The sequence below is a fragment of the Chiloscyllium punctatum genome, chromosome 3 (genome assembly GCF_047496795.1).
Source record: "Chiloscyllium punctatum isolate Juve2018m chromosome 3, sChiPun1.3, whole genome shotgun sequence".
NCBI classification, from domain to species: Eukaryota; Metazoa; Chordata; class Chondrichthyes; order Orectolobiformes; family Hemiscylliidae; genus Chiloscyllium; species Chiloscyllium punctatum.
The window spans coordinates 63,510,419-63,534,519 of record NC_092741.1 but is presented as its reverse complement, the minus strand read 5'-3'; the positions used below and the strand labels follow the sequence as shown (position 1 = coordinate 63,534,519).

General features: G+C 40.4%; 1 protein-coding gene across 2 annotated transcripts in view; it reads left to right on the top strand.

Annotated features, from left to right (window-relative positions):
* The window catches only part of LOC140459903 (interferon gamma receptor 1-like), a 37,460-nt gene extending 18,709 nt beyond the window's left edge, over positions 1-18,751 (top strand). The window contains exons 5-8 of one of the 2 annotated variants that reach the window (XM_072554384.1): positions 151-307; positions 9,873-10,055; positions 13,372-13,484; positions 13,980-18,751. In XM_072554384.1, the coding sequence (XP_072410485.1) occupies positions 151-307; positions 9,873-10,055; positions 13,372-13,484; positions 13,980-14,396 (870 nt within the window). In that variant the 3' untranslated portion in view covers positions 14,397-18,751. The remainder of the gene's footprint in view (positions 1-150; positions 308-9,872; positions 10,056-13,371; positions 13,485-13,979) is intronic. The other variant, XM_072554385.1, reaches the window with a different exon arrangement.
* Positions 18,752-24,101: the final 5,350 nt, after the last annotated feature.

Sequence of the window (24,101 nt, the reverse complement as noted above, 5' to 3'; positions counted from 1 at the left end):
ACGACCTGTTAAGTTGTAGCTGGAGCCACAAATAGGTTAAAATTTAGTTGTTACACCAAGAAATATATTCGCATTACACTGAAATGTATGTAGCCTTTAGCCAGAAATTTTAACACTAACCCATCTGATCATGAAATTCAATCTTTACAGGAAAATGAAATTTGCAACAGCAAAAACACATACCACAGAATTCAAGTGCCTACAGGAAATATTTGTGTATCTGCAGAAGTATATCTGGAAGATTTACACCTAAAAGGAAATAGATCTCAAAAAAGATGTTTGCAAACTCAGTCAAGCAATCTGTCAGGTAATGTGAATGTAAAGTTCTGATTTTAAATGATTGATCGCTCAAATCCAAAAAAATGCAGTCGGAGCAGATTACATTAGACAGCACAGTGCATTGCAGATACTAAGGGGAAATATAGGATCTGATACAGCTGTCAACCTTCAGTAAATTAAACTGCTGTATTGAATATCCCCCAGTTAGTTCTGTTGGGTCGTGTTATCACTACACCAAGTAATTGGTCATTCTCCATGAAAATGAAACTAATTTGACCATACACTTAACAGTACGCAGCAAAATTCACTAGTATATAAATGATGCCATCAGAAAGCTTTCACTGTGAACTGAACCAACACAACAAACTACCTTGTTTTACACTGATAATGTGGACCACTTGATCACTGGAATATTTGATCAACCTGGTCCCATAGGTGCCAGTTAAGAAGTTTGTAGTAGTATTGAATTCACAGTACATTCCAAGTCATTGTATCATAAAAGAAAATTGCCCCTTCTGCTGACTGTTTTACCAATTACTTTACGTTGGAGTCCTCTGGCCATCCTGCCAGTGAAACAACGAAGGAAGTTTTCATTTGGAGTCACATATGGATGTGAGTATGGAGAGGAATTGAACAAGCAAAAAGGTCTTTGTGTCAAGAAGCAAGGTCTAACCTCCTAACTTCCAGGCCATAGAACTTCTTCAAAGATGCAGATTGATTATTAACACATGCTAATTGATTAGTTAAAATGATATATCAGTTGACATTTGCTCTACATTTAATGGTCTGTCCATGAGTTTCCTGTGATAGCAAGTGGTATTGTAAAAGCTGGAGAAGTCCTCTAATGGACTGAACTGTAATAAGTGCTCCCTATCCTCAGCTGCTTTCTTACCTTCTGAGGAAGCGTTTCTCCATATCATGTCTGCTGAGAGGTTACTTTCTGTACTTCACAGCATTTCTGTCATATCAGGTATGGTGGCCCTTGGCTGCCAATATTGGACTTCATGTGAGGACAATATGAGCAAGTCTAATGCCAGCCTACTGTACAAGGACCTGTAATTGGACAGCAGTGAGGGAGTAGCTCACAATGGCACCACAAGATGCACGGTGATTGAATTTCTTTGACAAATCCAACCTGACCACTACTGACTCATCATTCTACTCTCCATTCACAAAGTGATGGAAGGGGTTATCAACAGTATAAAGTGACAAATGCAAATGACTAACCTGGTCTCTGATGTCCACTTTGGGATCCACCAGGCCCATTTAGCTCCTGACTCATTACAGCCTTGGTCCAAACATTGACAAAAAGAGCTAAATTTCAGAGATAAGTTGCAAGTTACTGCTGTTGACATCATGACTGCATTTGACCAAGTAAGGAATGGGAATCAGGTGGAAGATTCACTGTTAGTTAGAGTCATGCCTAGCACAAATGAGATGTTTATAGTTTATGGATATCAGTCATTTCAGTTCCAGCTTATCTCTGCAGGTGTTTCTCAGGGTGGTATTGTACACGCAGCCATCTTCAACTGCTTCCCAATGATCTTCTTCATCAGGTCATTTGTGGGGATGTTCTCAGATGGTGCAATGCTTATCACCATTCACGACTCCTCAGATAATGAAGCAGTCCTTGTCCAAGTAGAGCGAGACTTAGGCAACATCTAGGATGGGACTGTTAAGTGACAAGTGACATTCGCATTGCCCAAGTGCCAGGCAATAACCAACAACCGAGAATCTAACCAGCTGTCCTGACATTCAATGGTATTACCATCACTGAATCTTCCACTATCAACATTCTGGGAGTTGCCATTGAGGAGAAAATGAATTGGAGTTGTCTTTTAAATACGGTGGCTACAAGAGCAGGGAGAGATTGAGAATTCTGCAAAGAATTACTCGCATGATTCCCCAGAGCCACTTGTGGCACAAGTTGTGAGTGTGACAGAATACACTGTGCTTGCTTGAATCGATGCAGTGCCAACACTATTCAAGGGGGTTGACACCATCTAAAACCAATCAACCCACTTTATTGACACCACATCTACATAGCAAAGTTGAGGAGCACCTTCCAAGCTCATGACCTCTACCATCCAAATGAGCATAGGCAGCTGGTGCATGGGAACAACGCCACTTGCAAATTTCTCTCCAGACTTCTCACCATTCTGACTTAGAAATGTGTTCCTTCACTGTCACTGAGTCAAAATCATGGAATTTCCTTGCCCCAATTTCCCAAGGACTGCAGCAGTTCAAGAGGCAACTCACCTTCACTTTTTCTCCAGTGCAATTATGGATTTGGAATCAGTGATGGGCTAGTTAGAAGGCGGGGAAGAGACAAAAAAATAGGTAATATAGGACAGTTAGTGTCAGGTTTGTCATTTAAGGAAAATGTTAGAGTATTGTAAAGGGTGTAATAGCAGAACATTTGGAAGTACATAGTTTAATCGGGCAGAGTTAACACGGTTTCATAAAGGGGAAATTATGCTGAACAAAGTTATTAGAATTCTTTTGAAGAGGTAATTAGAATAAAGATAAAGTGGAAACAAGTAGATGCAATATATTCGGATTTCCAAAAGCTGTTCACTAGGTACTTACCCATGGCTACTTCATAAGATACGAGCCAGTGATGTTAGGGGTCTCATGTTAGCATGGATGGAGGATTGACTATTGAATAGAAGATGGCGAGTAGGGATAAGGGTTGGTGGGGGGGTGGGGGGGGATTTTCATGATGACAACTTGTAACTAGCAGAGTGCTATGTGGATCAGTGGCCACAATTATTTGCAATCTGTATTAATGACTTGAATGGGGAAAGTGAATGTACTCTCTCCAAATTTGTAGAGTACACAAAAAGAAAAGCGGGAAGGCAAGTGGTGAGAAAGATAAAAATTGTCTGCATTTGGATATAGACAAGTTTAAGTGATTGAACAAATAAACTGACACACGAACAAAAGTGACATTGTGCACTTTGACAAGGACAATGACAAAGACAAACTGATAAAGAAGGTAAAAGTTTATGGGATCCAGGGCGACTGGGCAAGTTGAATCTGAAAATTGACTCAGTGACAGAAGACAGGGAATAGTGGTAGAAGGTTATTTGTGTGACTGGAGCCTGGTGTGCAGTGGGATACCACAGGGATCAGTGCTTATTATTTGTTTGGATAATCTCCTTTTGTCATCTTTGGAACAGAGAAGGTTATGGGGAACTTGATGGAGGTGTGTAAGATCGAGGGGCATAGACTGGGTGAAAAGAAAGCAGCTGTACCCTTCAGTTGTTGCGTCAATAACAGGGGAACTTAAGATTAAAGTTAAAAGCAGGAAGTCGAGAGGGAATTTGAGGTAAAACTTTGTCACCTAGAAGGTGATGGGGATTTAGAAGGTAGCCGACATGGGGAAACCTTTTAAAAGTACTTGGATGAGTACTAGTGTGCCTAGCAGGCCTAGTGTGGGAAAGTAGGAATAGCATAGATAGTATTATATTTTTGGTAGTGGAGACTCAAAGAGCCTCTTCTGCACTGTATGATCATGTGACTAGAGGACATACTCTCAAAGAAAGGGTCTTCCAATTATGACTAGAATGAGGAGGAATTTCTTATCTATGTAGTGAATTAGTGGAATTAATTGCCACAGAGAGCAGTTGAAGCTGGGTTATTAAGTATATTTAAGATTGAGAGAGAGACAGGTTTTCATCTGTATGGGAATTGAGGATTATGTGGAAAAGTCAGGAAAGTGGAGTTGGGGTTATCAGATTAGTCACACTCTCATTGAACAGAAGACTCAATGGGCCGAGTGGCCTACTTCCTACTGCTATGTGGTGGCCATATTACCATCGCCCTACAATTTATTTTCTCTTCAGATAATCATTCCAATACCTTTCAAAACCATGGTTCCATCATGCTTCTCTTAATCATCCAGCACACTGCAGAAATTCGGGCTGTGTCAGTTCCAGGATATTGGAATTGTAGGCAAATGGGTGGACTTTCCAGGGAATGTCAAAAAATGGACCAGTGGGAAGAGGAACTAATGCGGTGAAGAGAGTGCTGGTAAAGAAGATTGAGGAATTAAAGCAAACCAATGAGGGAGTCTCAGAAAGTGGGCTGGCTGTACACAACAGATCCGAATGGAGTAATGCCATTAATATACAGTGACAGTCAGTGTCCAGGGCCAGTGCAGGGCTCTGTGAGTGAATTGTACTCGATGGCAGGCCTTGCATAACAAACATATGTGCCAAATGCTGCTGGCTGGTATCAGGGTGACTTGCACTTGTACTTTTAATGAGGTCCCCCAGACATTTGCTTTTAAAGGGATGGGGAAGATGATTGACAGATGACAAAGTCAAGGCAGCAGGATTTTCATGAGGCACCGGCAAAGGCAAATGAGCACCTTAAACACTCACTGCACACCGATGGTAGGCCACTCTGCTCCTCAAGCCTGCCCTGCCATTGAACAAGATTGTGACTGGCATCAGCTCCTTGTAGTACTCAACCTGCTGATATTTCAAAAATCTAACTACCTCCTCTTGAAATGCTCTGTGATCTAGCCTCCACAACTTTGTGGTAGAGAATTCCAGACATCAGCTACTCTCCTGAGAAAAGCGATTTCTGTTTTGTCTCAGCTTTTTGACCAAGAGATACAGAATAAGGGAACAATGTCTTCTGGTTTGCGCTTACCCCACTGGTGGAATCGTTGTTTCAATGTCCACACTGTCAAGCCCCCTCAGTCTTGTATGCTTCACTAAGATCATCCCTCACTCTTCTAACCTTGAATTAATAAAGTTCTAGTCTGATAGAGTGCTCTTGATACATCAACTCCTCATCCCTGGAATCGACCTAGTAAATCTCTTTTGAATAGACTCCAGCACCAGTTACTCCTTCCTTGAATACGGTGACCCAAACTCCAGACAGTACTCCAGGTGCAGCCTCATCAGTACACTGTACAGTTGTGACAAGACTTCACTGTTTCTAAACACCAACCACGTACAGTATCACACGGTCCTGTAGAAACTTTTCACCCCATCAAGTCTGCACTGACAAAAAGCTACTGTAAATCTAAACTAGTCCCACTTTCTAGTACGTAGTCCATAGCCTTGACCATCATGGCATCTCGAGTGCCTCAAGTGCTCACCCAGGTTTTTTTTTAAGAACAGTTTTGATGTTTGCTCATCAACTGCCCTCCCAAGTAGTTTATTCCAGACCCCCAGCACCCTCTGGGTGAAAGAGGTTTTTCTGAAATCCCTTCCTTTCACCTTTGAAATTATGCTGCTTTTTTATTGACCCTTCAACTAAAGGGAACAGCTGCTTTCTATCCACTTTGTCCATGCCCCTCATAATCTGATACATCTCAAATCAGTTCCCCTCTCCATCCTTTTCTGCTCAAAGAAAACAAACCAGGATTACCCAGCATCTAGCAACAAAGGCCATAATTGCCACCTTAGTTACTTGCTGCCTGCATGCTAACATTCTGCATTTCATGCACAAGATCCATCTGCATTTTTTTTATGTCTGTTAATTTAAGTAATAGCCTGAGAACTGAAGAGACTGAGCCAAATGTGAGAGCACTGACTTGGAGTCCCAGTAACAGTACCAGCCATGGAAATTCAAGAGACTCCCAAAGGACAACTGCATCAGAGACTTGTCAATATTCAACTCTGCGAAAGCAACAAGGTTTCGATGGAGAGTTCCCCAAGGAAATCAGTGCTGTACTGTAAACATTGCAAACCAGTATCTGAATGGTTTTCACAGCAGCAATCGTTGCTTTGGAGAATGTTGTCCTACAATATCCTTGCTTCCATTTCTGGGTCTCCAGTCATCAAGTCTAATTCTGGTTCTACCTCTATTTGCATTTTCCTTATCCCAGAGATTGGAATTAGACTCTATTCTGCTCCATCTGATGCATGTGATCCAAGAGGATTTGCATCACTTCCTGCAGGCTATCATCAGGATCATTCAAACTCTCCCTACTCTCCTCCAGGAAGTGCACATCACTGTACGAATGGCCATCTCTGCACCTTAATCTGTAGAAGCATCTTGTAGCTACAATAGAGTGGTTCACAGTCTCAACTGTAGACGGTTCTCACAGGGAAAAGAGGCAGAAACTCTGAGCCTGAGGGAAAGTGAAGAACTTTGAGATAAAGAACCGCTTCAGAATGAGAAAGACAGAGAGTGTGAAAGAATTTCAAAGCCCATTCCAGGGATATAACAGAATATTGCCAAACAGCAAACCAGGCTGGAGCCAACAGAAGGTCCTGAGCACAATTTTCCTGGCAGTTAGGGTATAAAACCAGAGGACACGTGGATCTAAATTACAGGCTAGATGTGGCCAAGCAGTGTGTAAGGCAATCTCCAAACCTTAGCAGATGAATCGAACGAGAGCTTGTAACCAGGAAGGTTAAGCAATAAATCTGGAAATAGACAAGGAAAGAGATGAGACTTTTGAGTAATCACCTTGTATAACTTGCATCAGATCTGTGTTCTTTGTGTCTAACTTGTGCTTGTGGCTTTTACTAACATAGTGACAGTAGGGAGAGTTTGAATGATCCTGATGATAGCCTGCAGGAAGTGATGCAAATCCTCTTGGATCACATGCATCAGATGGAGCAGAATAGAGTCTAATTCCAATCTCTGGGATAAGGAAAATGCAAATAGATGTAGAACCAGAATTAGACTTGATGACTGGAGACCCAGAAATGGAAGCAAGGATATTGTAGGACAACATTCTCCAAAGCAACTATTGCTGCTGTGAAAACCATTCAGATAAGCAGAGTAAAATCTCAGGGAATGGAAGCAGCAGGTTTGGAGCTGGACAGTTAGAAGGAAATCAAAGAGAAGTCAATGCAGGATCTCTGACAGCAATGAAATAGCCAGAAATGGAGAAGAGGAAGTCAAAGAAATGACTAACTACCTGAAGCAAAACTGAATGACTAGTAGCAGGAGTATGGTCTCAATCCTTCTACACCATTCATCAGCTCATAACTCATAATCAGCCTTTACTCAAATTTCAGCTTCAGAAATTCTCAAAGATGGAGCATTCACAATTTTCCATGAGGAAGCATTTCAGAAATTCAGGAAAGAAATTTCTCCTCTGCTTGAAAATGATTGACCCACTGAGACTGTACTCCAGTGTCCTAGATTTATCGCTCTGGCAACAACCTCTCAGTCAAACCCCTTCAGATACTTGTATGTTATAAATCAGATTGGTTTGTTCTTCAGAACCCCTGAGAGTAAATGTGTGATTTTTCTAGACCATGATCACTCCTACAAAAGGAAAGTGTCAAGAACAATACAGTGCACCATGGGCATACTGGTGATTCTGGCTGGGCCCACTGAATGCTACCTCTGGATCTATCTTGGCATCTGAAGCATGTTGGCTGGATGCCAATGACTTGGTGAATCCTGTCAGTGTGGTTGTTGATCCAAGAATAATTGGACTGCAACAGGAAGAAAGAATGATTGTGACTTCCTGGGGATCTGGTGAATACGTACAGAAGTACCTCTGATTAAACAGCAGCTCTGGTTGTTGACAAATCTTCCTGGTGGTGCTGCAGGATTTGATTCTTGGGTCGATAGTCAATGATGCCCTGTACCTGTGGGGTATAATCAAGCACAAACCTCAGCACCCACTCATCCTGACTGGCATCATTGTAGGCAAAATTGATGTGGGTTGCCAATTCTAACAAACCGGCCATCTCATTTGTATGCCACTGAAAGGGAGATGCTGAGTCCATCTCCCATGGCATACAGTAAGGATCCAGCAGTGAAGTTGGTGTTAGTGCTGACTGAAAACTACTGATAATTTGTGAGCACCAGGTCCAACAGACAGTAGATCATCACGTAACGTCACCACCTGAGTTTCTTCAGTCAGGTTTCTCTATTTGTTCATGGGATGTGGGCATCACTGGCTAGGCCAGTATTGGTTGTGAATCCCTAATTGATTTGGAGACCGTGATGGTGAGTTGCCTTCTTGAATTGCTGCAGTCCTCAGGATGCAGAGACACCCACAATCCTTTTAGGGGAGGTGTTCCAGAATGTTGACCCAGCAACAGTAAAGCAATGGCGATATAGTTCTCAATCAAGAATGTGTCGGGCTTGGAGAGGAACTTGCAAGTAATGGTGTTTCCTTGTACCTGTTGTCCTTGTCTTCCTTGGTGGGAGAAGTCACTGGTTTGGAAGGTGCTGTCAGAGGGGTCTAGTTGAATAATTGCAGTGCATATAGTAGATGGTACACACTGCTGTTTCTGTGCATTGGCGGTGAAGGGAGTGAGTGTTGATGGAGGAGGATTCTGTCAGTCAAATCGGCTGCTTTGTCCTAGATGGGATCAAGCTTCTAGAGTGTTGTGGGAGCTACACCCATGCAGACATCACACTCCTGACTTCTACCCTCCTCCTTTGGGTTCACCTCTGTCAAAACTCTCCTTAACCTTCTGTGCTCTAAAAAGAACACATTTTCTGTAAACTCTCCATGTACCATTCTCGTAAATGTCCTTTGCAACCTTTATAAGGCCTTGACATGCTTTCCAAAGAATAGTGGCCAGAGTCGGTTGCAGTACTCCTGCTGCATCTAACTAGCTTTTTTCTCCATAAAGATTTATCATACTTTCCTTCTGTAGTTTTTATTTTAAACATAAAGCCAAGGCTGTCCTATGTTAAATGAAACTACTAAACATTTCCTCCGCCTACACTAGGGGCAGTAATTGGACAGTGTCTGAACTCCATGTAAAATGGGCACACATGCCTACAACAGAGTTGGTTGAAATAATTCTCAAATTTGAGCATTGAGCCTCATTTTAAAATTTGTAGCAAGGTGTCTGGGCTCCACGTGCCTCCAGAGTTGGTGCACCAGGTGACCCATTCCTTAGCAGCAGCCATTCTGTCCATCCTCAGAGAAGAAATGGAGGTCAGCGATTGTGGTAGAGGTCCATTAAGTGCTGCCGAGTTAGAAGCAACACAGTACAAGTAGAAACACCTAGCCTGAGTGCACACAGTACTGCTTTACTGAGTTTTTTTTTCATAAATATTACTTAACAGACTGATGAATGAGCTGTCGTTGCCTGGTTAAGTTGGTTGGGCACTTTACTTTCAAAAACCCTCAGGGCGTTACCTAAAAACAGTGAAGACCAATGTGGTGGCAACACTGCAGGAAGTGGTAGCCACTGTATTCACATTATGATTGAACATTAGTACAAGTTATACCAGTGTCTACCCCATTTCTCCCCAGTGTCCTCTGCATGTTTGTCCAAGTTCTTTATGTGGAGTTATTATGCAAGGAAACTTCAAAAAGAAAATATAATGTATTTAACTTTTCAAGAAAGCTTGGTCCTAAACTATCTTACCCAGAAGCTAAAAATCAGCTCTAATTTTTCTGAACATCTGTAATCAAGGGAGGTGACTATTTAGCTCATGGTGAAGATCAGTTCTCCTTGAAGTGGGGAATCCTTTTGGAAGTTGGGAAGGGAAACCTGCAACAGCTTCACCGGGCAACAACATGTTTTAAAAAATCATGTTGGCAAAGAAGGAATTTTTCATGGACAGTCCTTGACTGCTTCCTAAAGTCCAGCCATGTGAAGACAAACATCATTTATGAATAGCATGCAATATTTTGACAGATTCAGTGCATTTGCCTTGGTCACCAACCCTAACGAATGGGAACCACACCACTCAGAACGAAGAGCAGAGTTGCCCTATGGAAGAAATATATGAAGATTACAACTTGACGACTGACATTTACGAATACTATGATGATGAATACCCAGACAATGAGGACGACCAGAAGGTTGAGGAGCACCGAAGTAAGCTATTGAGCTATGTGCTTGGTCCGCTGTCTGGTCAAAGCCTGTACTTCTTTCCTGCCCAGATTAGTCTTGTTGCCTAAACTGTAGCTGCTGAAGTGCCCCATACAAGAAAGAAATTCCTCTCCACGTTGTGTCTAGTAAAGTTAACAATGTTGTTGGTGCTGCTGATACTTCTAGGCACTCCGAGCAGGAGCGCTGCCATCATGCTATGTCACGCTCATCTACCTTGTGCTATCCGCACATATTCTCCATAGCTTGTCTGTAAACTCTCTAACTTCATTAATCGAGCTAAACCGAGATCAACCCCTGCTCTCTAGAAGAAATTTCTGTAGCTTCACAGCTCTGATAATATGATATGGCTGAAGTACTGACACAGCTTCTGGATTTGCTTTTTTTTTAAAGTCTCGTTTTGCTCTTGCAATTTCAAATGCCTTTTCATTTGTCTGATGCTGTGAAAGATCATATACAGATGATAAGTTTTAGTATCCATCTTTCAAAGGCTTGTTTTCTTCCATGGATCTTTGTGTTGAACAGGCACCTGAGGTCCACAAGAAAATGGTTACAATGTACCTGATGAGTATTGTCCTTGGTACAATGTTCTTGCAGTTGACGCATCCTTCATCTTCACGAAATTATCCTGGCTACCTCTATCCTCCTGAATTATTTTTGTTATCATTTGTCTCATTTCTGTTATCATTTGTCCTAAATATATAAACATATCCATTCGTATAGGTTTCCAATTTTCACTCTAGCATTTTCTAATGTATTCTTTCTAACTACCTTTTTTTTCTGTTTTTTTCTATACTCCATTCATACTCTAAGCTTCTCAATATTCCTTGAACTCCAGTGTTTCTAATTCTGCATGTAGCACTGTCGTTCCTGCCCCTGTTTTATCGCCTTGATGTATGTCCAGTTCTTGAATAATTGCTCTGTGTACAGATTGAGTAATTTTGATGACAGTACACAGACTGTACTTTGCTCTTCACTTGAAGCATTACTAATTGTCCTCCTTTGAGCTTGACGCTTGCCTTATGGTCCCATAAGGATAATCTCAGCAACAAAATTCCTTTGTCGTTACCATTACATTTCAGAAAATCTATCTATTTGTTTATTAACTTAACACAATTAAAGGCTTTTTTCATAGTGAAGCATGTAGAAATGTTTTGTTTACTTCGAGATACTTTTTTGAAGCTTGTTCTTTGATTAAATATTCCTTTTCTTGTTTCTAGATCCAAGTCTAAATCCAGGCATTTCCTTTAATTTCTGCTTCCAATGTGGTGTTTTTTTTTTGTTATGATCCAGAGATCCCTTTAACGAGATGACTCATTCAGCTTAGTTCTAAAATGATTGCACTTTGTATTCTTAGTAATTTAGTTGGTCATATATTTCTGTTTATCACTTTGAATTGCATTTCTCCAAAGGCCTTCAGGTGTTCTGCTGTCCTTCCATCTGTGTCTGGAGCTTTCTCTGTATTCATCAGTTTTGAAACATTCTTCACCTCTGATACCTTAATGTTTCACCCATCATTTGTCTATATCTTGGGGATTCCTTCAAGTTGGATCATTATACTTCAATGTTCTGTACATCTTTTTGCTACTACACCTCATTCACGAAATATTTTATCATCTTTGCCTTTCATGCCTCCACTATCTTTTGTTTCATTGTCTTTCTATCTGTCAAAGGTTTCACCTTCTGATGCATAAGTCTCAATTTGATTTGAATTTCCTTCCGGCTCCAATATGTCATCACCTATTCGTTACACATTTTTTCTTTAGTCCAGCTACATTTATTCTTTGCTTGCATTTTATTATGCTTGGTGTTTCTTTTCTTTCTTCTTTCTATCATTGTTCATTCTTTACAACATTAAAAACTAGGAGTGGGTAATTAAGCCCCTGCTTGAGCCTGCTCTGTCATTGAATAAGGTGCCAGTTGTAGCTTCAAATCTGCATTCCCATCTACCCTGGATAACACTTCAACCATTTGCTTAACAATAATTCCTCTACCTCTGCTTTAAAATATTCACGGAATCTGCATTCTTTTTCAGGAAGTGTGTTCCAAAGATCTCGATACTTTGACAGGGGGAGAAAATTCACCTTTCTCTATTTTCAATGGGCAATCCATGATTTTTAAACAGTGATCCCCTAGTTCAAGATTCCCCCGTAAGGGAAAACGACCTCTCAATATTTACCACGTACTTTTAGAATACTGTGTACAATTCTGGCCTCCCTGCTATAAAGAAGGATGTTGTTAAATTTGAGAAGGTGCAGTAAAGATTCATAAGCATATTACTGGCACTGGAGAGTTTCAGCTGTAGGGAGAGGCTGAATAGTCTGGGGCTGTTTTCACTGGAGCATCAGAGGCTGAGGTCTGACCTTTATAGAGGTCTATAAAATCATGAGGGATAGGGTGACTAGCCAAGGTTTTAGTTTTGTCGCAGGGTGTGGGAGTCCAAAGCTAGAGGGCATAAGTTTAAGGTGACAGGGGAAAGTTTTAAAAAGCACCTGTGGGGTAATATTTTCACACTGAAGGTGGTGTGTGTTTGGAATGAGCTGCTGGAGGAAGTGGTGAAAACAGGTACAATTACAACATTTAAAGGGCATCTGGATGAGTATATGAATAGAAATGGTTTAGAGGGGGATGGGCCAGATGCTGGCAAATGGGACCTAGGACGGATAGTGATGTCTGGTCGGCATGGAGGGATTGGACCAAAGGGTCTGTTTCTGTGCTGTACGACTCTGCGACTACATCTAGACCTCTCAGGATGTTGTATATTTTAGTCAAGTCAAACCTTACTCTTCCAAACCCCAGTAGATATAAGACTAGCCTATCCAACTTTCTTCATAAGTTCAACCTGTCTACTTCAGGTATTACCTTCTCTAGACTGCTTCCAGTGTATTTAAATCTTTCTTTAAATAAGGTGACCAATATTGTGCACAGTACTCCAGCATTTCATTTCTGGCTATCTTCCAATCTTATTTTCTCTTGTGTTTTGTCTGATGTTGTTCCAGTTTGTTTGTTCTTTTCTGGAACTAAAAAAACTTTGAAGATAGGCTTATGGGGGGGGGAAGGCAAACTGAAGCATTGCTGTGCATATTCTGGATAAGGATCAGAAAATTAATAAAATGTATGCCTTGTGTCCTTCTAGATAATCTTGATATGGCAGGTTCTTATAATAAACTAGAATATTTAGTTTTTTTGTTACACAAGGCTGTTTATCCTCAAATATGTAAATTTCACAAAAACTTGCTTGTAATATATTTACTCTTTGGTTGTTCAGTTGATAACTTTTTTTTCTTTTTTTTTGTCTTTTTAGTCCTTCCATTTATAATGACATTAGTAATTGTTCTCGGTATTGCCTTCTCGCTAATTGCAACACTGTTCATCTGTCATTTTGTTAAGAAGAAGCAAGTATTGCCCAAATTTCTGGTAAGTTTGCAATTTTTTTCTGCTGGTGGAAAGGGCTATTTCATATGTGTTTAAATGTAATGAGCCAAGATGACAGGAACAGAAAATTACACAGTGAATTTGCTGATTCAGATTTAATTAAAAATTGTGCTATGCCATTGTGTCAATGTTTAGATATATGTGTACTGTGTCTACTAAAATTATGCCAGGACGAACAACTTCAGAGCAAGCAAATTGCTGATGTATTGGGAAAGCAATTATATCACAGTCATTTCAGGATATGAAGAGATCAAGGTTAAAAAAAACGTGTACAGAATTTTAACGTTGGCTGAATTTGATTCATGAGGAACTAAGCTTTACAATGCAGCAAGATGGCAATGGATTAGACCAGTGTGAATCCAATCCACAGAGCATTTTTACTCAAACAAATAGTAGTACATTTGAATGGAGAAGATGCATTTGACATTTGTTACCCATCTCATTTAAATATAACTAAGATTATAATCTAATTTCTAGGTTCATCGCATTATGGGTGAAAGGGGTAAAGCATACATGGATGCAAACATGGAATCTGATGAAAGCAACTTAAGTGAGGTGAAAGGATTGGAGAAGGCACCTATTGTCCGTGAAGTTGACCAATGTGATGAGACACAAGAGGAAAATACCAAATCTTCAGACATATTTGATGTTGACCGAGTTAATACCGATGTGAATGATGGTGAACCAGTAAATACTGACTTGGATGATCCATATGCAGCTAAAATTGATATCAATGGCATAGACCAAAGATGTCCTAGTCCGGACAACACTGAAGTAGAAGACAGTATTCTGGAGAAAACATATGATTCGTGTAAGACTAATTCTGAGCCGGTGACACAAATCTGTGCAGATAATTGGGGTTATGACAAACCTCAAGTACTGTTTGCACTTTAAATAATTGCACAGATTCACCAAACTATCCTCTATCGTGATGGAATAAAGCACTGGTGTATTGCCACTTTATAATACTAAACATTTTTCTTGTGAACATGGTGGACATCAGTCTTCTTGCAAAGCGAATGTGAAATTGGTCCACAACAGTTGCAGCCTAATTGTTTAAAATTATCTATCACAAATATTTTAAACAATGCTATTCCTGAGTCAATGATGACCAAGACCTTGGGTTGGGGGTACAAAATTCAAAAATTGCTGAGGATACAAAACTTGGAAACATTTTTCAACCATGAAGAGAACAGTGTAAAATGTCAAAAGAACATTGCGAACTTGAAAGTGTGTGCAAATATTTCAATATTGAGAAATATGAGGTGATGCATTTGGTAGGAAGAACATGGAGAGACAATATAAAGCAAAGGGTCAAACTCCTAAAGGAGGTGCAGGAGCAGAATTGCATGTATATTTGCAAAATTAAAGGTGGCAGTTCAGGGCAATAAATGTACCGTATCGTAGGGTTTGTTAATAGATGCATATGATACAAGAGCAAACAGATAATTTTGAACTTTTGTTTATTAATTTCTGTGACTTGGGCATCATTGACTGGTCAGCTTTGATAGTCCATCCCTACTTGCCATTCAGAAGGAGGTAGTGAACTGCCTTCTTTAATCGCTGATTCAACTGAGTAACTTGTTAGGCTCTTTCAGAGGGTAGTTGAGAGTCAACCACATTGCTGTGGCTCTGGCGTCACACGTAGGCCAGACCAGGTAAGGATGGCAGATTTCCTTCCCTAAAGGACATTAGTGAACCAGATGGGTTTTTCCGACAATTGACAATGGTTGAATGGTCATCAATCGACTCTTAATTCCAGATTTGTTTTTGTGTAAGATATTAATTTAGCCTAGAGTATTACATCTAGTTCTGAGTGCCAAATTTCAGGAACAATATGAAGGCATTGGAGAGGAATACTTTCAGGGATGAGGGACCTCAGTTATGAATTCAAATTGGAGAGGTTGGGACTGTGCTCCCTGGAAGGAGAAGGTTGAGGGGAGATTCGACAGCTGAGAGGACACCTGGTGATGGTGTTCAAAATTGAGGGGTCTAGGAAGTAGATGAAAATTGTCCCACTCAAAGGGATCAAGAACAAAAGGGGATGGTGTTAAAATAATTGGCTCAGGATCCAGAAGTGATATTGGGAAGAAGAGCTTTTTCACTTAGTTGAATGGTGAGGATCTAGAATGGCCTTTTCTGAGAGTACAATGCAGATAGGTTCAATCAATGCATGCAAAAAGGAATTAGAATATTATTTTAAAAAAAACAAGCAAATGCTTATTGGGAGAGGTCTGAAGAAGGCATTAAATGAAACTCTCTCATTCTGAGAGCTGCAGTAGACACTAGCAGAACACCTTCCTTTGGCACTGTAATAATTCTGGTGTGCAACAATGATAACTGAAACAGTCAGAATGACATTTGTATATTAAAGGCTGCGCATTCACAGGAGGCCAAAATAATTGAATGCTCGGTTATGTGATTGTGAAATACAATTTTACAAGGAATGCTTTTGAGTTAACAATACTGTACAGTTAACATTGCTGTACTTGACTTGGTGGTCATGATCTTACTTCAGAGTCAGAGTTTGTACTCGACTCTCCTTTAAAAATCTAAACTGAATATAGTACTGAAGGAGCATTGTACTATTAGAGACAGGTTTTAGATGAGCCATTGGAATGTAAGTTTGTCTTGGAATATTAGCAAAGAATGGATGATAGCCAATTAGCAACCTGTTCTGGTCAGTTTAATAAAATAAAATTTCAAAATGCAATGACTCATTAGTTCCCAGGAAAGCTTGACATTCCATTAAATTAGGCCTTCTCTGGCTTGTGAGCAAGGCATAAAAGACCTTTCTCAAGGAAGAGAGTCAATGTTCTCCTAAACAAAACAAATAAAGTATTGCAAAGTCTGGAAACTTAAAATTTAAAGAAACGCAGAATATGCTGGGAATAAGCAGCAGCTGTGACTGTACCTGTGAAGGAGAAAAATATTTAACATTCCAGGATCACTGACCTTTTGTGAACAGCGGGTCCTTATTTGTTTACCCTGGAGTAATTCCATTCATCGGCATTCTCTTCCAAATTTAACAGCTGTTTCCTGAGGCTCAAAGCCCATGACTGAACACTGTACTGTGTATCGCGTCTAATCAAAGCACTGCATAACATTTTAACATAACATAATTTTTTAACTTCTGAACTGCAATCCCCTTGAGAAGAGGCAAGATGTGATAAGTTATTTCTGTGCTAATAGTGGGTCTGAATAATGGCATTTCATTTTTAAGCATTATATCAGGGACACTGATTTCAAAGAATATTTTGCACAGGTTTATTATACAATTGAAATGTTATAAAAAGGATGCTACATTTTATTCAGGCATAATATTAAGTCTCAAATCAGAATTCCTGTTTTACATTTTGGAGATGCCCTCAATCTCAGTACCCAAATGAAGAGTTTTTAAACATATATGATAAGAGCCCTGATGCACTGCATGATTGTTTATGGCCAAGACCATGGTTAGGCATTCGGCCTCTCAAGCCTGCTCTGCCATTTGATACAGTTATGGCCGATCTCATCTCTGCCTCAACACTACATTCCTGCCCATTCTCAATAACTCTCAAACTCTTACGAATTAATGTACTGCAAAAGTTTACTCAATGCTTCAGGATCCACTGCACATTATGGTAATGAATTCCTCAGATTCTCTTCCTCTCAGTTTTCGGGTGAGGGGTAGCAGATTTAAACCAATGACCTCTTGTCCTAAATTTCTACACCTACTTTGTTAGTCCTCTTTCACATCTTGAGATCTCAATTAGATCTCTTCTCATTCTTCTATCGGCCTAAATTGCTCAGTCATTCTTTATTAGACAAAGTCTGATCTCTGGAATCAATCTAGTGAAACTCTTCTGAAATACCTCCAAAACAACTACGTCCCTCCTCAAGTAGGGGGATCAAAATTGTGCACAGTTCTCCAGGTGCAGTCTCACTAATGCCTTGTATTGTTGTAGCAACACATCCTTTTATAGTGTATTCCTTTAGCATTAAATGCCAGAATTCTATTTACCTTAGTTATTATCTGATTGTACACTTCCATTCTGAAATATGACCATTTTCCCAAACATGCTACTCACATAATCACCTGTCTCACAGATATGCAACACTGACTCAAGGCACCAGTCAAGTTCTTTAACCCACAGTTCAAGCTTCTGCAGCTGATGTCACTTCCTGCACATGTTTGTCTGGGATGTTGTATGTGTGTTCACGAACACAACACAGACAACAGGATGCACATTCCACATGACTGTGCTGACCTGCCATCCCATAACTTCAAAAAGGAATACTCATAGGTTTCTTTTTACTAATTAATAATGAAAATAAGTACAGGCAGTCCTTGGGTTGTGAATGGGTTCCATTCTGGAGTCGCTTCACAAGTTGATTTGTATGCAAGTTGGTGTACAATGCAGGACAATGAAAATGAACTGTTCAGATCTTTAAAATGACATCCTTGATGAGATTATGTTTATAAGTGCAGGCTTTGATAAGTCAGATATTGATAAATTAGGCACCCCATGTCTTGCCAATAGGTTTGTTCTGCTGTACCAAAGTAAGTCCCAATTACAGGAGTTAAGTCCTAGTGGAGATGATCCTTTGTGCTGCTTTCCATCTCTCAGACTGCACCCCAATATGTGTTGTGGACTGCTTGTCTCGGGAATTGTCAAATCACCCGCTTGTCTTAAATATAGGGTAACCTCTTGCGCATAAAAAGCAAAGTGTATTGAAAGCAAATAATGACAATATTATGAGAGAAAAACACACTTGTTCAGTCTGAAATTTGTGTTGAACTGTTGACATTAATACAAATAATGACTGTACAATTAATTAAATGGTCATGCAATTTACGCTACAGCAAGTTGAGAGAGGCTGCATTTCACTTTAAAATAGTGTTGATTTAAAATGGGCATTCTTTGGCAAACAAAAACAGCATACCTGCTAACTTATGGAACCTGTACAGAAAATATGCTAGCTTGTGATGTTTTGAAATCAAATTTTGATTTAAATAGATATTTCTTTAGTGTTATTTGTGATCTGTGCCATGATATATTGCAACTTTTACTGTACTGAACTGAAAAAGGTGAGCTGCTCTATCTATCCTACCCCCACACACCTGAAACCACATAGCATTGTCCCAGTACTGTATCAAAAACTTATTAACAATTTTAATTTAATTTGTTCACTTGTATTAATAATGAATATTGACCTCAGTTGTGAATTGAATATTTTTCCAACCAATATTTTCACTAAAATCTGTCTTACAGTTCCAAACTTTGTTTAATCATATTATTTCTACTTTCATGGTTCCATTTTGTTGTATGACATTACCACCATGCTAAATAGGATACATTTTGAACAGATCTAGCAATCAAGATTTAGGGTCTATTGGCATTGTGGGCCTTCAGCAAGCAGGAGAATTATATTCAAGTATAATGTCCAACCTCATGGCCCAGCATACCTGCCAAGTTATGGGGCGAAGGAGCAACACCAGGCATACCTAAAATTTAGGTGCTCCATCTGGTGAAGCTTCAAAGCAGACTACCTGCGTACCAAACAGCATAAGCAGCAAGTGTTAGACAGTTAAGCAATTCCACAATGACTCATTAGATCCAAGCCTGGCGGTCTTTCCATATCCAATCACAAATGGTGGTGGACAATTAATCCATTGGAAAAAGAACTGGCTCCAAAAACCGCTTCAGTGATGGGAGACACCAGCATATCCGTGCAAGAGATAAGGCTGAAGCATTTACAAGCATCTTCAGCCAGAAGGGCCAAGTGGACATTCCATTTCAACCCTCTTTGGTGGTCCCCTCATATGAAATGGAGGCACTGAATATATCACTACAGAAATAGTACTGATGACATGCGCTCTAGAACAAGCCATGCCCCAGCAAAACACCTTGACAGGTATGTGAATAGGCAGGGAATAGAGGGATGTGGTCCATTTTAGTTTAGAAAGGTGTGCCAGTGCAGGCTTGCTGTGTCAAAGGGCCTGTTCATGTGCTGTATTGTTCTTTGTTTTATTGTTCTTTGTAAAGCTATTCCAGTACAGATAGATTGTCCCATGTATGTCCTGTACAAAAAAAAGCAGAAGAAATCGAACCCAGCCAATTACCACCCCGTCAGTCTATTCTCAAGCAGCATCTGCTCAACGACATTCAGTTTAGATTGCACAAGGGCCACTCAGTTCCTGACCTCATCACAGCCGTGGCTAAAATAGAACATTATACAGCACAGTACAGGCCCTTCGGCCCTCAATGTTGTGCCGGCCTTTTATCCTACTTTAAGATCAGACTAACCTACATAACCCTTCATTGTGCTAACTTCCATGTGCCTATCCAAGAGTTGCTTAAATGTCCCTAATGTTTCTGACTCTATTACCATTGCTGACAGTGCATTCCATGCACCCACCACTCGCTATGTAAAGAACCTACCCCTGACATCTCCCCTAAACCTTCCTCCAATCATCTTAAAATTATGACCTACATTTCCATCCTGGGACAAAGTCTCTGGTTATCCACTTTATCAATGCCTCTCAACATTTGTACATCCTTCTTCACTCCAATGAGCAAAGCCCTTGCGCCTTCATAAGACATGCCCTCCAGTCCAGGCAGCATCCTGATAAATCTCCTCTGCACCCTCTCTAAAGCTTCCACATCTTCCCTACAATGAGGTGACCAAACTGAACACAATATTCCAAGTGTAGTCCAACCAGGGCACTATAGAACTGCAGCATAACCTCGCAGCTCTTAAACTCAACCCCTTGCTAAGTCAAAATCCTGAAATCCCTCCCTAACAGCACTGAGAGAACATCCTTACAGCCTAACTGCTGTGACTCAAACCATATATGGATAAAAGAGCAGAATTCCAGAAGAACGAATGACTACCCCTGACATCAAGAGCCACATTTGACCAAGTGTAGATTCAAGGAGCACCAGCAAAATTGGAGTTCATCAGAATCAGAGAAAACTCCACTGGTTGGAGTCATACCTGACACATAGGAAGATGATTGTGATTGTTGGAGGTCAGTCACCTCAGCTCCAGTGTATCTCAGCAGGACTTCCTCAGGATAGTGTCCTCAGCCCAATTATCTTCAACTACTCTCCAAAATCTACAAGGCACAGAGAAGGAATGTGATGGAATAATCCCCACTTGCCTGGATGATTGGCAGCTTCAACAACATTCAAGATACTTGACACTATCCAGGACAAAGCTGCCCAATGGATTGCCAGTTCCTGCACAAAGATTCACTCCCTCTGCCACCGATGCTTCGTGGCAGCAGTGTGTACTATCTAGAAGATACTGTGCAGAAAATCAAGGGTCCTTAAGACAGCATCTTCCAAAACCATTTCAAGTCCACTACTATCTATAAGTACAAAGGCAGCAGTGACATGGGATCACCAAAACCTGTAAGTTGCTTTCCAAGCCACTCAGTATCCTGACTTTGAAATATATTCCTTCAGAATAATTTGGTCAAAATCCTGGAGCTCCCTTCCTGACAGTGCTGTGGATGTGCTTACACCAAATGGACAGCAGCAGTTCAAGGCAGAAGCTTTGCACCACATTTTTGATGGCAAAGCAGGGAATAGAAATAAATGGTGCTGCTGGTCAGGGAAGCCACATTCTAAGAATTAAGGAAAAGCTCTTTCTTTCTTAAGGAGTCAGCCAATGCTGTGGTAGTAATCTCATCCCTGAATCAGAGCATCGTGGGGACAAACCTCAATCTAAAACTTGAGCATACATTTGAGGTTAACAGTCCTACACAGCACTGTAGGAGTGCAACGCTGTGTGAACATGCTAATTGCAAGGTAAAACATTAAACTGAAACCCGAGACTGCCTGGTCAAATGAATCTTAAAAACCTCTTAGCACCATTTCAAAAATGAGCTGCAAGAATTTGTACTTTTTTGTGGCCCTAAAAACATCATAAAACATCCTAAGGCGCTTCCTTAGCGCTTTGTGGAGCAAAGTTTGGCACCACATCAGAAAATACTAGGCAGATGGCCAAAAAAGTAATTGAGAAGGAAGAAGGATTATGCATGCAGATTTAGAAGTGAGTGCTAGAGCTCTGAGCTTTTGACAGCTGAAGGTACAGCCACCAATGACATCATGTTAAAAGCAGGAATGCTGAAAGGTCAAAATTGGAGGATTGCAGATATCTGGGTTTTGTATGGCTGGATAGACTACAGACACCATGAAGAACAAGAAGGGCTTGAAAATGAGGATGAGAATTTTAAAATAGAGGCACTGCCTTGCCCACAAGCTTGGTTATTCATCAAGCGTATGTATGATTGGCCTCGGGATCTGCTGTCAGTTTGTGAGCTTGCTCGAGAGCATCAGTGTTTTCGATGGTGACATTTACAAAGGGTAGGATGTGGGAGGCTCCCAGAAGTATATTGGAGTCAGAATGAGAGAGGTAACAAAGGCATGTCTGAGGGTTTCAGCAAATGATGAGCTGAGACAAGGACTGTCTGGGAGAGTTAAAAGGAGGGAAGTATGTGGTCTTAGTGATTGTATGAATGTGTGTTTTCAAGGTCAAATATGACACCAAGATTGTGAACAGTATGAATTTGGTGACTTGGGACTGGATATGTAATGGACCCAAAGACATTGGATTCATTCTTCCCAATATGTGGTTGAAGGGCATTTCTGATCATCTAATAAAGGATTTCTAATAGACAGTGTTATGGACCAGACCAAACTCCCTCAAAATATATTAAGAAGATAGCCGAGACCCCTACGTTATATTTTATTTTTAAAGACAAGTGTAAGGCATTGTGTTCTGGATACAATTCAATTGATCAAACCAACAGGCTGAAACAGACTCCATTCCTACACTATAGTTAAAATACAAATGAAAGAACAATTATAGTAAATTAATTCTATTGGAAAACTTAACAGACTAATACTAATACTAACTATTAAACATAATAACATCTCATAAACTCACTCTTGGCAAAGGCAAGTTCAGTAAATAGATTCTCACATGAAATTCTCCAGTGCAGGAGGAAAGAACATCAGGAGAAAACTCTGAGAGAAAGAGAGAATAAGCATTTTGCTGCGGTAGGGAGAGATGTATAGTAGCTTCCAAACCTCAACAACTATTGAAAGTTAAACTAAAATTCTGGTTCTGTGGGAGCTTGCCCCTATCCCTTCACGCTGCTTCTATTCCAAAGTTTTTTTAAATCCCAAGGCATCACAAGCTGTTTGCTTTATTGACTTGGAACAGACTGCTCAGTGCTTCTGTTTCAACCTCTCTTCATAAAAAACCAGGACAAAATACACCTCTTAAAGCCATAGCATCATCACAACAGGCTAGTGATTAATTGAAGAATGGGTGTTGTCAGTTTGGATGTGAAAACTGATAGGTTTTTGGATGATGCAGTGGCAGCCAGCAAGTAACTGAGAAATGGTTAGGGGGCCTCAGATTGATGCCCAGACCACACCACATGTAATAGTACAGGAATGGGAAGAGAAATCATTGCATGTGATCCTATCATTGAGGTTTACAGAATGGAAGCAGGCCCTTCGGCCCAACATCTCTAATGCCAATCAGTTTTCATAATTAATTTAGTCCCATTTGCCCACATTTGTCCATATCCTTTTATACCTGTCCCATGCATGTACCTGTGCAAATGTTTCTTAAATGACAAAATTGCACTTACTTCAAGCACTACCTCTGAGAGCCTGTTCCAGACACTCACCACTATCTGTATGAAACAATTACTCCTCTGGACCGTTTTGTATCTCTCCTCCTCACCTAAACCCATGCCCTCCAGTTTTAGACTCCCCAACAAGGGGAAAAGATGTTGGTTATCTACTTTATCCATACCTTTCATGATTTTGTAGACCTCTATAGGGTCATCCCTCAGTCTCCTATGCTCCAGGGAAAGACATTCCAGCCTATCCAGCATCTCGTCATAGCTCAAATCTTCCAGTCCAGGTAGCATCCTAGTAAATCTTTTCTGTTTAATAGTTTAATAGTCCCTTTATAGTTTAATAATATCCTTTCTACAGTAGGGTAACCAGAACTACACAGAGTACTCTGAAAGTGGCCTTACCAATGTCTTGTATATTTGCAACAAGATGTCCTATTCCTATTCTCAATGCTCTGACTGAGAATGGAATAAAGTCAGTGCAGATCTATGCAGCCTTGAGTGACTGATGACTGGAGTAGGAAAGTCATGTGATAAAACTGCCAGTAATGGATTTCATCATAGTTGGCAACCCTAAGTACTCTAAAGATTTATATGTCAAGAACATGACTCAGTAAAAGATTCCCGCATGGGATTGCAATATTTGCAAACTGGAGTCACAAGACTCAAGACTTGGTTATCCAGCTTTTGCCCGAAATGTTGATTTTCCTGTTCCTCGGATGCTGCCTGACCTGCTGTGCTTTTCCAGCACCACTCTAATCTTTACTCTTCTGTCTCTCCAACTGTTCTCTCTCTTTTGGGCTCTATCTGCAATTATTGTTTACTCCTTACCCCCTCCTCCCACCTTCCATATAAAAACTCTGATTCCTCTCCACAGATGCTGCCAGATATGCTGAGTTTTTCCTGGAGTTTCTGTTTTGTTTTTGAGTTACAAGACACAAGCACCTTTTTAG